Genomic DNA, 16,525 nt, shown 5'->3' on the forward strand with positions numbered 1-16,525 from the left:
GACAGATTTGACAAGCTTAAATGCCTTTCTAACAACTTTTTTTAAAAAAATAGCTGTTTTCTCGGAAAAGTGGCTGGTGAATTTCCCCAAACAAACGGAAATCTGGATATCAAAATTCTAGGTTATTCCTTCAGTCAGCATTTGAAAGAGTTTAATAATTACTTTCTTTGAGAATGGGGTGGAAGGAGAAGTGATAGGGGAACAATTTTTTCATCACAGTGAGAACGGCTATTTCTTCCTTGAGAATTTGATTCTTTTACTACTCTCTAGAAAGGAAGGAAAGAAACAATGTGATATAATTCAGGCTGGGCTGAAGAACTAAAGAAGGGGGAAAAAAAGATACGCCTTTGGGTGGAGGTTAGAATTAATGCTGTGATATTAGAAAACTTGCACTAAGGCTTTGAGCTAATCCTCTCACACTGGGATTTCCTCCTGTCACTACAGCAATAAAAAACAGCTAACAAAAACATTAAATATCCAATAAGCAAGTTACTACAACATTGAGCATTCTTGATTGCACTGGGTTTTGTACCCAGGCGACCAGATGCCTCTAACTCTGGATCCCTGTTTTGTTTCTTTTTTTTTTAAAAGGTTACTAGAAGTTCTTGTAGAGGAAGGCTAAAAGAAAATGTGAATATCAGTTGCTGTGATCAACTGATTTTAGAAGTAAAGAATTTAAAATCTATAACTAGTAAAAACATCACTTGAATGAAAAATTATGGGAAATAAGTGCTGTTCCCTGCTATACTCAAACCACTTCTTTTAAAGTATCAAATTTTAAAAAATGACTGAAACATCAAGGTAATTAAGTAAGCAGTTTCTGTTTTAAAATCAAATGCCTTCTTAAAGCATTTGGTAGTCAAATGAATGGGTTGGTAATTATTTCCTGTTGATGCTTGTTATGTTGGAAATGAGACAGCATACTTTCTAATGCTAGTCCTTCAAAAAAAAAATCACTGAGGTCTTTGACTTTCACAGAGTAGGTTTCAATTTAACAGTTTTTATGTGGACTTAGCAAACAACTTACTCATGTTCATTGATGTAAAGTTCTGCAAGTTCATGCCAAGCTTCTTGGTCTCCAACAAATCTGTATAGAGAAGACAAGAGAGGAAAAAAAGAAAAAAAAGAAAGAATGTGCAAGGGATTCTGTAAATGACCAGCATGGAAGCAAAAGCGTAAATCAAATGCAAATTCCATTTTAATTAAAAAGATTTATCAGAATAGCAAAACACAATTCGTATTCTTGTAAGACACTCACTGTTCCAGATATTCATTCAGCTCTCGGATGGCCTCGAGATTTTTCCCCTGGGCTTTTCGAATGGCAATCTTACGCTTTCTTGCTGCCTATGGTTTGACATTAATAAAGGATTAGGGTCTCATAATTCCCTGGGTTTTTGTAAAGAAAGCAATTTGACTGTGCAAATTATTGTCTCAATACCAGTGGAATTCCACTGCAGAGCAACTGCTAGGTTGAAGTTTATAAACATACCCTATGACATCCCACTGAGAGATTGAAAACCTCTTCTTACAATCACATTATGTATGCTTTTCTTTGGAGGCACAAACTGTATGCATTATTTCATTCAAATAAATGACTGTCCAGATTCTGATAATTACAAAACAGCAGGGGATGCTAATCTGCAGCCATTCCAAAGACTCCTACCTTGTCATTCACAAGATCCATGACTATAGAGAAGCAGTGACTGAGTCTTAGAGTATCCCACAGATGTATCTGGGTTGCCACTGTATAAATATGGCTTTCAGCCATTTTTAAAGATTCTTGTTGGAGTGCTGACCACCATCTTTAACTCATGTTGAATACACACCAATTTCATAAACAAGTTTCTCATCATTCTTGGAGCACAAATTAGGCTCTTCAATGTAAAGGGAATACAAAATAGCCATTTCAAAGGCAAAACTGAGCAGTACTTCAATATGTGGGTGGAAAATGTATTTCAACATAAACAATATAAAAACAAGTTAGAAAAATTACACTGTATTAAAATTTTGAACGCCACAGAAGTTGTTACAGACCACCAGGAGGAAAAGATACACATAATTTTAATAGTTGATTATTCTGTACTTCAATCCAATATTCCAGTTTCTGAAGTATATTGGTTATAGTTCTCTAAAACCAGTTTTCAGACCTCTAGGAGCTGTGAATCAAGATGCACTTGAGATGTAATTCAAAACAATGGACAGCAGTCTGACAGTTTGAAGAAAACAGCACTACACCTCAGCCAGCCTGAAAGTCATCAGATCGGGAATCTGACAGAATGAAAGTAAAACCAAATTCCAGCGTAACATGCCTCAAAGAACAAACGCCACCAGCCTCCTGCCTTGCCTATAACCCCTGTTCTCCTGGGTGATCACAACCGCTGTAGTCAGACAGAAGAAGACAGATGGTCTGGTGTGCGTGATGTGTCTGCACGTGCACACACAATTATATGCCATTTCTCCATGAGAAAATATTGATGAAAAAAACCCCAACACAACACACTTTTCCGGTAACAAAGTCCCACTGCTAACTGCCTTCATAGCTCTCAACCCATTTTATATCTTATAAAGAGGTTATACAGTTGGGTATCTCCTTATGGAAGCCTTGACAACATGGGAAAGGACAATTCTTTAACAAAACCTTAAACCATTTTAATCTTTAAGATGGCTCTGAAATTAGTTTCTTCATGATGTACCTTCCTAAGATCAGTCACATGTACCTGAAAGAGTTCTATTTTTACACTATTCTGAACATCACTATTCTCTTTATTTCTTATCCTTTGATCATCATTTGCATAAATTAATTGCTTCCAGAAGAAGAGGCAAGTATAGCATTTAAGTAAATTAGTTCAAGTTACCAAAACAGCACAGCCAGAAATTATTTTAACACTAACTGTAGGTTTATTGTTTCATTTGAGTTTATCCCCTTCACCTCCCCTACAAACATATATTTGATGAAAATTCAGTGAAAATGATTCAAGTGAAGAAAAAACATTTCACTCTTCTGCTTAAACGCAAGGCACAGGCAGCAAGAAAATTCATCAGACCGATCAGGACACAAATTAGGACACAGGTAGCATGGTGGGTTTACATACAGTCATTTTGTTTTCCACTGCTTCTTTCTCAAACTGCAACCTGTGAAATTACATTCATCATTCCACTTTTACTGGGACACATTTGGCTAAAAGCCATAACTGACTGAAAATTTTAACTGATGACCACATTTACAACTATAATACACTGCTTATTTTATTTTTTTAAATATAGTTTTTTATAGAGTTTTAAAAATAACAGTGTACTTAAACATTCTAATATGTAAAAAGAATAATCCCACATGCTTATCATATTGGTACTATCACTAAACAAAAAACCAACTAAAATAAAAAAACCCAAGAACAACAAAACCATTGTTCTCTATCATGTTTTATGAAGTAGTCTCAAAGCATTTTGTAAAGCAGGTCAGCTTCCTTGCTATGGTGGGAACACCGGGGCAGTGTTAAACACACTACCCAAGGCTGATATTATACACAGCTCAGTGATCTGCCCACCGAGCACGAAACATGAAAGAAAGGGAAGTGGGGATAACAGTGTGCACAGCCAAAGGAGCGTATCATGCAATTACAGCTTACGAAGACAGAAGATTTTTGCAAGTAACAGACTATCTTCTTTAAAATGTAGCTTCTGGATTAAGAACTGTTATTTTCAAAATCTAAAGAAAAACAATCAAGAGACTAATCAAAACTAAACTGCTTGAGAGCTGAAATAATCTGTTTAATGTATAAAATCAGTCAATGCATCTGACAATTTAATTTGCAAGGGCAAACAGGAACAGTGTACATAAGCCACCCTCCTTTTTTGTATCTAAAGCAACTCCTTCAATCACATGCAAGTCAGTCCTCCAAAAGTCTGGAAACAGATTTTCACCACGGCTGCTTTATTTCTTAACCACAGCACTCCCAAGTAACGTGAACTACTGGAATCTCAAGACATTAATTTATGAAAAGCTACAACTACTTCTAGTCACAAATATAAATTGATGTTCACCTATAACAAGGACGTCATGTAACGCAATCAAATAATAAGGATAAAAGTATTAGACATAATTAACGTTCTGATGGTAGCACTTAGGAGTAAAATGAATTACATATACATTTTATGGAATTTATCTGTTTCTAAATTGCACCAAATCCCACAACATTTCTCCTAAATTACACTGTTTCTTATTTGAGGGATGAAAGTATTTAAAACTTCCTTTTTTATCCACCTTCCTTATCACAAAAAATAAAGCAGCATCTGGGCCTGAAATCTGCACTCTCTTCACCCTCAAATAAGTCTTCAAAAATGCTGGGATAAGTTTATTTACAGCGAACTCTCAGTTTACAAAACAGAGGCTTAGCCACTCAAAACAACACTGACATTCAGAGGACGAACAAAATGTTGTACAGTAGCAGAGAATTTTTGAAAGTCTCTTTAAAACCACTGGAAAGAAGTCAGTGAGGATGTAGTGGGTTTTTAAAGCAATTACTAGCATTTTTCCATCACATAAATAAAATAACACAAATATTCTGAATACATTGCCAAGAGACATACATGTGGGTGTTCGGTAGATCTGAAGTATACAGATCTGCGATTCCTGGGAGTGATAAGAGTGGCTAAAAAATAAAGACATGTAAATGCACTACTATTGCTGTTATCTGTATTCACAGACTACTCTCCCATCTGACTTTCTAGTTCTGTGAATCATAGTCTATAAGGTGTTTTATTTAAATAAAAACTGAAATTCAATGTCTCCAGTAGTCAATGCTTTAAGAAAAACATGTATGAAAAGGCCTGCACTAAAACCAAGACATGGGCCATTTTGTGTGCTGTAAACTTCTTATCCTGATTTGTACTGCCCATGAGCCCCTATCTAGCTCCCCTGTATCAGCTACCTCCTCAGTGAGCTGGGGCTTGCACTCAGTATGCTTACTGAGCATCTTGAGAAAAGTGGCATAACTAAGAACATTTTACACACATAGCATCAATTTTTTTTCCCATCAAATTAAACAAAATATTTCACTGCACAGAACCACTGCCAACACTAATAACCACTTTACCAGACAAAAAAAATAGTTATTTGATAAGGAAAGCCAGACTCCCACCAACTCTACAGAAGCTTTAGCTAGCAGTTATTTCATATATTCAATTTATTACCTGCCTTAGTATCAGCTGATATTAGAAAATCAGGCAATTTCATATGTTTTATTATGTTTCAGGCCTTTTTTTAAGTAAAAATCTCACATTTCAAAAAATAAACTCATTTTTAGGAGACCTATCGCAAGATACCAAAAAACCTGCAAAATGCAGAGTACAAATATTTCAGTCATTAATTTCAAGTCCACTAAGAATATTCAAGAGAAACTTATTTTTAACTACAAGATTTGAGATTATTTTGAAATCTACGAAGCATACTAATATTTTAAAGATAAAGATAAAAAATAACATTCAAGAGTTACATTTCAGTTCTTCACATCACAACAGTAAGATTTTTAAGAACAAGCCTGATACGAAAATGAACTCAATCTCCTTCTTCCTTTCACCTTAAATGAAAAGGAACAGATAAAACTTTCAGTGCTGCAACAAGATCTGCAGTGTTTGACCACGCAGAACCTATGACACAGAATTCCCCCTATCAATTTTCCAGAGTTTAAGACAAAACACTAGAATGGTTATTGGCTGATTCTGTAAACCCAGCATTCTTAATCAGAAGATAGATGCCATCTTAAAGAAACATTTATACTGTAATCAGTATCATATGGACTAAGGTACTTCAGTATGTCACGTATTTATTAAATAGTGAACCTTTCTAAGCTATTTCTTTTAAAGACTAAACTAATAATCCCCAATCTGGCACAAGAATTAATCCTCCATTTGCCATGATTCTTTTTAATTAGCACTAAGTAGACTCAAAGTGAAGTGAGGAGTTAAACCTTTATCAGCTTCTGCATTTGATTAGTAAAACGTACCAAGAGAGAGTCTAAGATTGCTCTAAATTTCATGGTTGAAAAGAAAGTATTAGTAGGAGAATTCTCTGGGACTGACACCTCTAAGAAAGGAACAATTTCATACCTGTATAACTGCTGCAGAGTTAAACAAATTATACTTTACATCTTAAAAAGAAATTCTTCAATTTTAAAGTTTTTTTTTTTTTAATCAAGGACTTAACATGTCAGAAAATGTGCATTTGGTCTAAGAGTTTGATACATTAAAATAATTTCCTTCAAACTGCAATATGCAAATCAAAGCAAAAGTGTAAACAACTACAACAAAGATAAAGGGAAGGAATTACACAGACATCAAAAAATGCCACATAATCTGAATACAACCACAATAACAAATGTACTTTTACCAGACTTAGAGATTTTTCAAAGTTAACCATGGAAGACAGTTAAATCAGGCCAAATCTTCCAAATGAATCTCTGCAGGCACAGAGCTGCTGAGTTGAAGCTGCTCCTTTAGGGATAATGTCAAAGCATAAGTAGCAATGGTGAACACAACTTTTTACAGGATTCTAGGGGGAATCCAATAAACAACAGCCCATAAAGTCTAACACCAGCACACAGCAAATTAGTAGAAGCTATGAAGGCTAAAGAGCTAAAGCCTGGAATTGGAAAACATGAAAAATGTTATATACCAAAGAAGAGTAAAAATAGTTTACACAGAGGAATGTGTGTGAAGAACTGGAGTTCTTCAAAGGAGTCATAAGAGTGTGGATGAATAAAGATCCATTTAAAAGTTAACTTCAACTTCAAAAATAAATTCAACAAGACCTCTCACTCTGAAGCCAAAAGCTCTGAAAGAACCTAAGCTGTCACAGTGGAAGGTCTTCACATGGATAAACAAATTAGTCAAAAGATATAAAGTAGAGAAGAGTTCTTGTCTACCAATGAATCTTCTGCACTGCGAATCCCAGAGTCGCCTGGACTAAAAACTACTGCTCATCATCTTCGTAAGTGATCTAACAAGGAAATTAACAGTGATGTCCTGAAGTTAATGGATGATCACGCGTTATGTAAGTATAAAGAACAAAAGTCAACTGCAAAGAACAGCATTCACAACAGTGAATGTCAGCATGATAAAACAGCCCCTGAAATTTAATCTAGATTAAGGATTGCATATAGGGTAAAACAATGCTAATTTAACATACACAGAAAAGCTCTCTGAATTTGCCCAATTAGGAAGGAGATGCTGGAGTTGCAATAAACAGTTCTACAAAATATCAGTTCAATATACAGAAGAGGTCTTAAAAAACAAACAAAAAACCCACCTCAAAAACCAAAACCCACAATACTGTGATACTGGAATCATCAGAAAAGAATACAGAACAGAACACATCAGTGGCATCATTTTACCTTTGCGTAATTCCAAAATGCTCTTGCATTTTTAATACTGACTGCAATTCTGTCCTCTCTTTCCTCATCCAAATATAGAAAAAAACCAAAAAGGACACTCAGAACAGCAGCAGGGTTTCAGGGCACAGAATGGCAACAAGAACTGCTGGACAGATTAGGACTTCTCAGTTTAGAGGGAAGAAAAATTCAAAAGATCCCTAAAATCATGAGCATGAATAAAGTGAACAGAGAACAACTGTTGACCATAACAGACAAATTAGGGGTATCAAATAAAATTGTTAAGAGTAAAGGATTAGGAAAAAAAAAGAAGAGGGGAGATTTGCCTGATCCATGAGTAAATTATGAAATTTCATTTCTGAATGATGTTCAGAATGACACATACACACTAAACTTAAACAAGTTCACTAAGCAGTTAAAAAAAAAAAAAATCAATGCAGAAATTTCATGAAGAGCTATTAAAAACAGAGTTACCACTTCTGGCACAGGAAAACTGTAACATGAAGATGAACAGAAACTGGCAGAAGAGATCAGAGCATACTGTGATTGCCCCGTTCTTATACACTTCACTCCGTATCTGCTATTGGTCACTGTCAGAAACAGGACAAGTAAAATGAACTTTTGGCACGACTCCAGTATAGCTGTTCTTATGTTCTCAAATACTTAATTTCAAGGGACAAAATTTCCACCAATATTTAAAAGTGCTATGCTTACAAAAGTAAAACATGGGGAAAATGGTGGAATGCACTCTGCTCTCTCACTTCACTGATCATGACTGGACATGAAGCAAAAAAAGCCTCGCAAAGGTAAATGATGCTCTAACTGTCAAAAGAAGAAAACATTTCTTTAGGATCCACGTAATGCATACCCAGCTTAATCATCACTCCTCTTTGGGGAGTATTCGAAGTAGCGGCTGTAGCTCTTCACACCTCTTATCAACTCCACCCTGCATCAGACACAATGCCAAACTAACTTTTTCGATTCCCTTTAAAACTACCACTACACATATTTAAATTTAGGACTAGTTGTGCTAGAAATGTATTTAATGAAACATACAAACACATCACCTCAGAAAATTCCCCCTATTAGTAGATACTTAATTTGGTGAACAATTTTCTTTTTTGCAACTTAAAGCATCCTGTAGATAAATGTACAAAGCTGTAAGAACTTCACAGGAGGTCTCTGTTCAAAATGAATGCACAACTACTGCAGGAGTTTTAAAGAATTATTACTGTTCAGATGATAAATAGATATCCAATGCTCATATTCTCACAGTTATTCTCATCTTATTTAGCAGAGACAAGGAACCAGGTTAAAAAAAGTTACCTATACAGTCAAGACTAGCAATGCACAATGATAGAAAGGGATGTTAGGAAGAATGAACTCAGATATTCATGCTATATAATTGCTGCCTATTCACATGATACTAAGTACTAAGATTTTGCTCTGAATCTTTCTAGTATCTGGATTCCATGTCTTCAACCACCTCCTGTGTCTCTTCTGAAACATGTCCAGCTTGGCTAGAAAAAGAATCTTGAAATAGTATAGGAAAGTGTAACTTCATGTGACCATATGCATACACTTCTTCCTGTCCACTCCCGTGAACAACAGAGCTGTTAGTGAAGTATTTTACGAACCCTAAAAGACAACAGCTTCACCCAGAACACTATCTTGTTCTGAAAATTCTAATTTTTAATTCTTCATTCACACAATTATATTACTAGACCCATGAAGTTAATGAGATTATCCATATGCCCTAAGCTAAGCAAGAACAGTGTCTTGCTGGATTAAAAGCTTAGTTGAAAAAGTGGCAAGAAAAACAGCACAAGAATTATCCCAATAAAGACCTCAGATTTTCTGTGGATTAGAATTAAGGCAGAACTTTGTGCCTTATCTCACTTTCCCCTAGTGTTGACCAAGTGCTCTGCAATCTTCTTGATGGTTGAGTTGAAGAATCAGGAGAAACTGCAGATGCACTAGAATGACAGTGGAGTTAGACACCAACCTAAGTGTTGAACACATGAACAAAATTTCTTTTCTCATCATGAATCTTCTCTGCACTCCTGGACAGGCCACCTTGAGAAGGGCCCAACTGACAAAAATCTTTACCTATATAATTAAAATAGATGGGCCTACATTCCAATTGCTCCCCAAAAGCTGAATCTTTGCCAGGGTAAAATAATGCAAAGAGGCATTCAATTTAATCTGATACAGACACATACACATAATTTAAAAATTCATCATTTAATATTCATTACAGAATTGAAATCAATAGCAAAATCAGAAAGCTAACTGCCTGCTTAGGAACCCACTCCTAGATAATTTTGCAGAGCTGGGCTTTCATCTGCTCTCCATATGTAAAATGTCAGCACTATTTCATCTCACATAGTTGCCATGGGACAAATGAGAGAAAAAAACATTCAAGATACTACTTCCACTTGAGCAGTTCTTATGTACAAGTCCCATTCCCAGATATGAGGATTTACGTATCAAATAGAAAATAAAGGCGTATCAATTCCATGCAAATTTCCTACAGAATTTTACACAGGCAATCCATCCAAAACAAAGTTTAACATAGTATCCAGACCACTAATAAAAATACTGAGAACACTGTATCAACTTATGATTTAAAAATGTCTAGAGTTTGAATGTGGCATTACAGAATCACAGAATCATCTAGGTTAGAAAAGACCTTGAAGATCATCCAGTCCAACCATTAACCTAACAATGACCATTCTCAACTACACCACATCCCTCAGCGCTATGTCAACCCAACTCTTAAACACCTCCAGGGATGGGGACTCCACCACCTCCCTGGGCAGCCCATTCCAACACCTAACAACCCGTTCTGGAAAGAAATGCTTCCTAATATCCAGTCTAAACCTTCCCTGGCACAACTTGAGGCCATTCCCTCTTGTCTTATCGGTTGTTACTTGGTTAAAGAGACTCATCCCCAGCTCTCTGCAACCTCCTTTCAGGTAGTTGTAGAGGGCAATGAGGTCTCCCCTCAGCCTCCTCTTCTCCAGACTAAACAACCCCAGTTCCCTCAGCCGCTCCTTGTATGACATGTGCTCCAGACCCTTCACCAGCTTCATTGCCCTTCTCGGGACACGCTCGAGTCATTCAATGTCCTTTTTGTAGTGAGGGGCCCAAAACTGAACACAGGAATCGAGGTGCGGCCTCACCAGTGCCGAGTACAGGGGTAAGATCACTTCCCTGTCCCTGCTGGCCACGCTATTTCTGATACAAGCCAGGATACCATTGGCCTTCTTGGCCACCTGGGCACACTGCTGGCTCGTGTTCAGCCGGCTGTCAATCAACACCCCCAGGTCCCTCTCTGACTGGCAGCTTTCCAGATTACATTTCACATTGCAGCATTATATCAAAGCTTAGCCATTGAGTTATCTGAAATTACAAAGATACAGCTAAACATAAGGGCAGGGAGATTCTGGCATTTTTTAAGTAGCATGCTTGAGCATTTAGCCTTATCTCCAGAAGGTATGAAGTGTACCTGAGTTTTCTTTAGTGAAAGAGCAGATATTCTACCTTGTAGAACCAAAAGTTCGGTTACTTGCAGCATTCAAGTGGTATATGACTTCACTATTAAAAGCAAAAACTGACAGAACTAATATACACCAGGTACTACAGGGAGAAAGAGACATTTCACCAGTAGGTCTCAAAGCTATTTACTGACAGCAGAAAATACAGTGCCTCAAGGCAAAATGTGATTTTTTTTTTTTAGGGAAGAGAAAAAAAAAAGCGCCCAAGACTCAAATGTTAATACAAATCCCTCTGTTCTGACCTCCTACCCAGCCTTCAAGCCATCTGTTTCACTACCTCTGACCTGACCTCTCCTGTTAACTAACCACCTAACCTTCCATTACCTGTCCCTCTCTCTTTTGGTCCTCACAGTTCTGCTTCCTTCTCTTTTGACTCAGTTCCTTCTGGATGTATTTTCCCTTCTCCCGCTCATCACTTGGGTGCAACTCAGAAAAGAAGTGAGTCTCCCTACTTTCTGCCCCTTTCCCACAGCCCTACAGCCATGAGGAGCAACTGCAAGGAAGTCCTGCTTAGTCTCTGTAGCCTGGGATAGATCACACTCAATACAAATGGGATTTTAAGAAGATGTATTTAATAAAAATTCCAGCAGTCTCTACTGAGAACATGAAGCAAAGATTTTCAAATGTCTAACTTAGCCAGTTTGGTTGTTTTTCTCATAGTATAATAAATGCTGCATTCTACCAAAAGCTCTTTTCCTGTTAGTATCCAAGGCTTCCCTCCAAAACAGAGCAGGATGAGGATTTCTCAATGAAATACATTAACAGCAAAAATAACAAAAAAAGTCCTTTCTACCAATCCTGCTAAAAAAACAATGTTCCCTTATTTTGTTCTAAGAAACAGACAAAAAATTTTATCTGAAGATCTACAAACAACTCAGCCACTGTTCGGCACCAGTATAAAGATTTTCAGTTAGATACCACATTAAATTTAAATTAATAAAAAAGTCCCTACAATGGAAAATGTTATGCAGCCTTAATAACAGAGTAATCTGACAGGTACAACTCTAATAAGCCTTCATTTCAACCAAAATGGAGAAGACTGGAAAAGCTTCCCATTCTTATCCTAGTAAAATGCACACAAGTTGTGCTTTTCACAGGAGTCACATTTCCTTCATTAAACTCTTTACAGAAAGGACACTCCTACTCAATGCCTACACACTTTGAAAGAATGAAACACAATCTCCGAAGTGACATTAACATTGCTCCACTGTCAAACGAGTCATCTTTTTCAGCAAGTAAGTTCATAGTGAGATTAAACATTGAGAGATGATCACCTTTTAAAAACAGAGTACTTTGAATTCTATCCTAAGAAATTAAATAATTACTGTTATCTGGATTTCTGAGGTTTGTGTGTAACAAGACCCCATCCCAAAGTGTAAATGTCCATTACATAATTTGAGTTCAAAGTTCAGTTTTCATAATGAAAAAGTCTGCTAGGTGTCTAAAATAAGTAATTCTTCGAAAAAGATTTTTCCATGTTTCTATTTGAAACTGTCAGTCGATGCAAAGTATGATTTTTACATGATTCGTGTGAACAAATGTCTATGTTTCACTTACAGCACTTGCCAAAACGTTTAATGTATATAAGCAACTCCATGTGTCAGCAAACCAGAAGAAATTGCTATAAGGTGCCAAGACAAACTCAGCAACAGTTTCTTTTTTAAAATCTCAAAATATTTATTTTCCTACAGCACCCACATGTGTGCATGGAAATAATTAACAGGTAAAAGACACAAAGAAATCTGCACATGACAATTTATGAAAACTATCTATTTAACCATCAGTCTTCACATGCAAGGCTTAGCCAACCTATTCTATAGTAATATAGCAAAGAACCTTTGCTTTGCATTTAACACTTCACTTCTGTTCTCAGATTTTAAGAAACCCAACAGATCATGCAGCTGTTCTAATATTTACATCTTATGCTTCTAAATATTACCAATTTATGGATCTTTATGATTTTGTTAAGGTGGAATCCAAATTAGGTAACAGTTATGCATATTACTTATTTAAATATATCATTTTGTTCTATAAAACTACCCAGCAAACCGCTCAGATGACGTTAGCCATGTTGAGACAGCTGAAGAGTAAAACTGACAAAAATGCACACTTCAAAGATCTGTGCTCAACAGAAGTCATTGTAATACAGTGCTCCCTTTTCCACTGGCTTCAGCAAAAGGTCATAAAATGTGCACTGAGGTGACCTATTCTTGTGGCTTCACTGTAGATAGGTTCCATCTTGTTTTAACATCACTCTGAACACTTATTGTCTCTGAAACTCTTTAGGCCATACACTGATAAAATCCATCAACATTTACTGCAGACAGCTATGCACCTTGTGCTCTAACTTCTACTCGGAAAGCACTATAGACTTTCAAAGGACAACTGCAGATGAGCTACATCTGTCTCATAGAACACAGCTCAAGTAGTACTGCTCTAGGGAGAGCAAAAAATAAAGAGTGAAGAACTGAAACAGTTCTTTCTACTGTTGCACACAAAATATGAGTTCTATCACTGCTGAAAGACACGGACTTTAACCTACCACTGTCGTCCAAGTGCTTGACTTGCTATTAATGTTTTCAGATGTGCTGCCTTGAAAGTAACTTTCTGGTTCAGTGGTTTTAGGTGGGTTTTTGGTTATTGAGTTGATGGATTTCTTTTAAATTTGTTTTGTGGGTTTTTTTTTTTTTTAGTGGTTTACTTGGTTGAAATTACAGCACTTTATCTATATCCAGCTCTGGTATACCCTAGATACCCCCAGTTATCTGTGTTTCTGTGGGTTTTCCCCTCCTGAATGGCAGACCACATCAAATAAGCTGACTGAAGAAAGGCAGAGGTTCAAAACGCACCAAGGAATGTTTATACAAAACTGCCAAAACATCTGCAATAGCCCAAGTATTACATTTACATAGAAGTTTACCCAATAAAGAGAACCAGTTCCTTGGAACCAAGTAACACAGACAAATATATGCCCTCAAACAGGCAATGATTAATACTTAACTGACTTTGTAACGTGATGTAAAAATTTGGAACTCCATAGTTTCTTCATGTTTCTAGTTTTATCCTTGTGGAAAAAAATGCATGAAAATGTATTGCTACAAGTTTCCCTAGACTTTCATTTTGGCACCTAATAGCTCAAGGTGGTTTACACAACAAGTATTAAAAAAAATGCTTGAAAGTACAGTCTGTCTCAGATTTTTGCTTTTTATGATTGGCAAGCTTTATAGTATTTTGATTCAAAAGCTAGTAAAATGTTCCAGACAATAAATCAAAATAACTGCTATTCAAGCATTACCTGAGCATATTCGTACTTAATCTTTAAGTAAGATTAAGCATTAGGAAGACAGAAGACACATGGCAGACTATATTGGTCCTTTAAATACTGAACATTCAGGGCAAATGGAAAAACGGAAAAGCCCAATCTAAACCCTATTAAGACTGCTAGAAAGGTTGCTATTTATAATGCTGTCTTCTACATACAATGTTTAAGCAGGTATTACATCACACCTTATCATGAAATGAATGTCATTTGTTCTAATGAAGGTAACATAGGTTATTATACTAGGTAACTAAAGGAAACAATTACAGTGATACAGACACACATTTTTCCACAGTGAAACCCATAAAATGTTATCACAATTTCAAACAACAAACCACTGCAGTTCAGAAAAATCTTTTAAACTTACTGTGTTAGTTGAATCTTCTTGTAAAATTCTATCGTATAACTGGATAGCATCATCATACCTGTTCAAAGAAATAATTTGCATTAATTTTGCTAAGACAGAAACTCCTGACTTTCTGACTGTCCTTGCAACAGTTAATAACCTTCCTGCACTTTTTATATCGAATATATTTAAGCAAACTATATTCATACAAAATTCTCTTGAGTGAGTGCTAAATATGAACAGCAGTATTTTATGTCACCAAGTTAAAAAATTACACAGTAATTGCTTCATGGAATAATGTTTCAGCAGCAACTTATATATTTTACACCCAATTTTTTATTCTCCTATCTGTTCTCTCTTTTTCTGTACCCAATAGGTCCAATCATCACATCCCAACTCTCCCAAGAAACAGAAACCCCAAAATTTGAAAGACCATTCAAAATAATCATTTTTCAGTTCACTATTGTAATTTAAAACTTCATGTAAGTTTCTTCTGTTTTTATAAAAGTATAAGCAGCTGCATACAGTAAACTGGGGGGATTCACATAAGAGTCCACCCCTAGACTACACCATAAATGAAAGAAGATGTTTTCTACCATCACGACATAGGTTTTATTAATTAATTCTGCTATTTGAAGTATGCTCAAAAAAGGTTACTCCAGCTGCTATAAATGCTTTAAACCTTCTGGGAAACAGATCTGTATGTTCAGCCAGCTGTGTACATGACCCAAACTGGACAAATGAAATAATTCAATTCAAAACACATTTGACTACACAGCTGTTATGCTATCACCACATAACTAGAGCATACTTTGTGTCTTCATGTGTAGCCTGACAAGTAGTTTTTCAGAGGTATTGCTGACTGATTTTGATGCTACACATCCCCTTCTCATCTTGGACACCCATTTACATACTCTCAATGTTCCCTAAGCACTGCTGGCATTAACATAGCTCAGCTATCCAGTCCAGTTACCATAAGGTATGAGAACAAATGTGAAAGAAAGTACAAAAGCAGAAACAAGTAGAAGGTGACAGCTACAGGCTTGAGTAGACATGATGTAAAATGCTGTATTCGTGTTCCCTGTTAGTTGGTACTTTATCCAATGTGTTTTGTAAGACTGAACATGATGGCCATAATCCCATTTTAGAGGGTGAAGTTCCAGAATATTTTTCTTTTGATTAGCAAGTATCTACAGGGATGTCTCAGTCTACAGGAATGTTCTTCACTGTTTCCTCTTCCTGATGGGGAAGGGAGGATCTTATCAACTCCCACAAGTCACTCAGAATTTAACAAGAAGCTCACTTCTTCAACTGAAAATGTGATCCCTCCAGCCTAAGTCTCCCTAGGCTTCATTTATAGTCAGTGGAGAGAGACAGACTTCTCCAGGGCACGGCTCAGAGCACCAGCAGATGGGTTCCTGTTCAAGGCAACCCAGAGCTGAAGCCTCTTTCTCCTCTGACTTCTGGATAAAATCTATGAAGACAAAACCTCATCTTTTGTTAACACCTCTGTTCCCCTGATATTCCAATCTCAATGATCTAACCTGACAGTTTGTCAAGAATTTTTATGAGCAGTTTTGGAAAACTGTGGCTCAATCTCACTTCACTGCTGAAACAACACATAATTTTTGTGCTCCAGTCATCTCCCACAAAGATCTGTTCCCATGCAATAACATCTTCGATGCAATCACATTAGCCTGAACAGAATTATGATCTTTTACACTTCTGAATAGGTTTTGGAAAGGGGAGATATCTGCTGTCATTCTCTCACTGTCTTCCTACGCTACATCAAATGAAGACAGGAAGAGAGCTAAGTTTAATGGAGATTGTTCATAAATGTGTATTTGATATATAGTGAGTGTGAAACATGGAACATCTAGTTGCCCCGCCTGCTCCTGTAGTTGTGGAATCTAGT

General features: G+C 36.5%; 1 protein-coding gene across 2 annotated transcripts in view; it reads right to left on the reverse strand.

The window, feature by feature from the left end:
• EMC2 (ER membrane protein complex subunit 2) overlaps positions 1–16,525 on the reverse strand; it is a 46,155-nt gene that overhangs the window by 13,784 nt on the left and 15,846 nt on the right. For both annotated transcript variants that reach the window (XM_074810384.1, XM_074810330.1), the window contains exons 5-7: positions 14,632–14,689; positions 1,259–1,344; positions 1,028–1,087 (exon numbers count right to left, since the gene is read on the reverse strand). In XM_074810384.1, the coding sequence (XP_074666485.1) occupies positions 1,028–1,087; positions 1,259–1,344; positions 14,632–14,689 (204 nt within the window). The remainder of the gene's footprint in view (positions 1–1,027; positions 1,088–1,258; positions 1,345–14,631; positions 14,690–16,525) is intronic.

This window comes from Strix aluco, chromosome 1 (assembly GCF_031877795.1).
Source record: "Strix aluco isolate bStrAlu1 chromosome 1, bStrAlu1.hap1, whole genome shotgun sequence".
Lineage (NCBI taxonomy): Eukaryota > Metazoa > Chordata > Aves > Strigiformes > Strigidae > Strix > Strix aluco.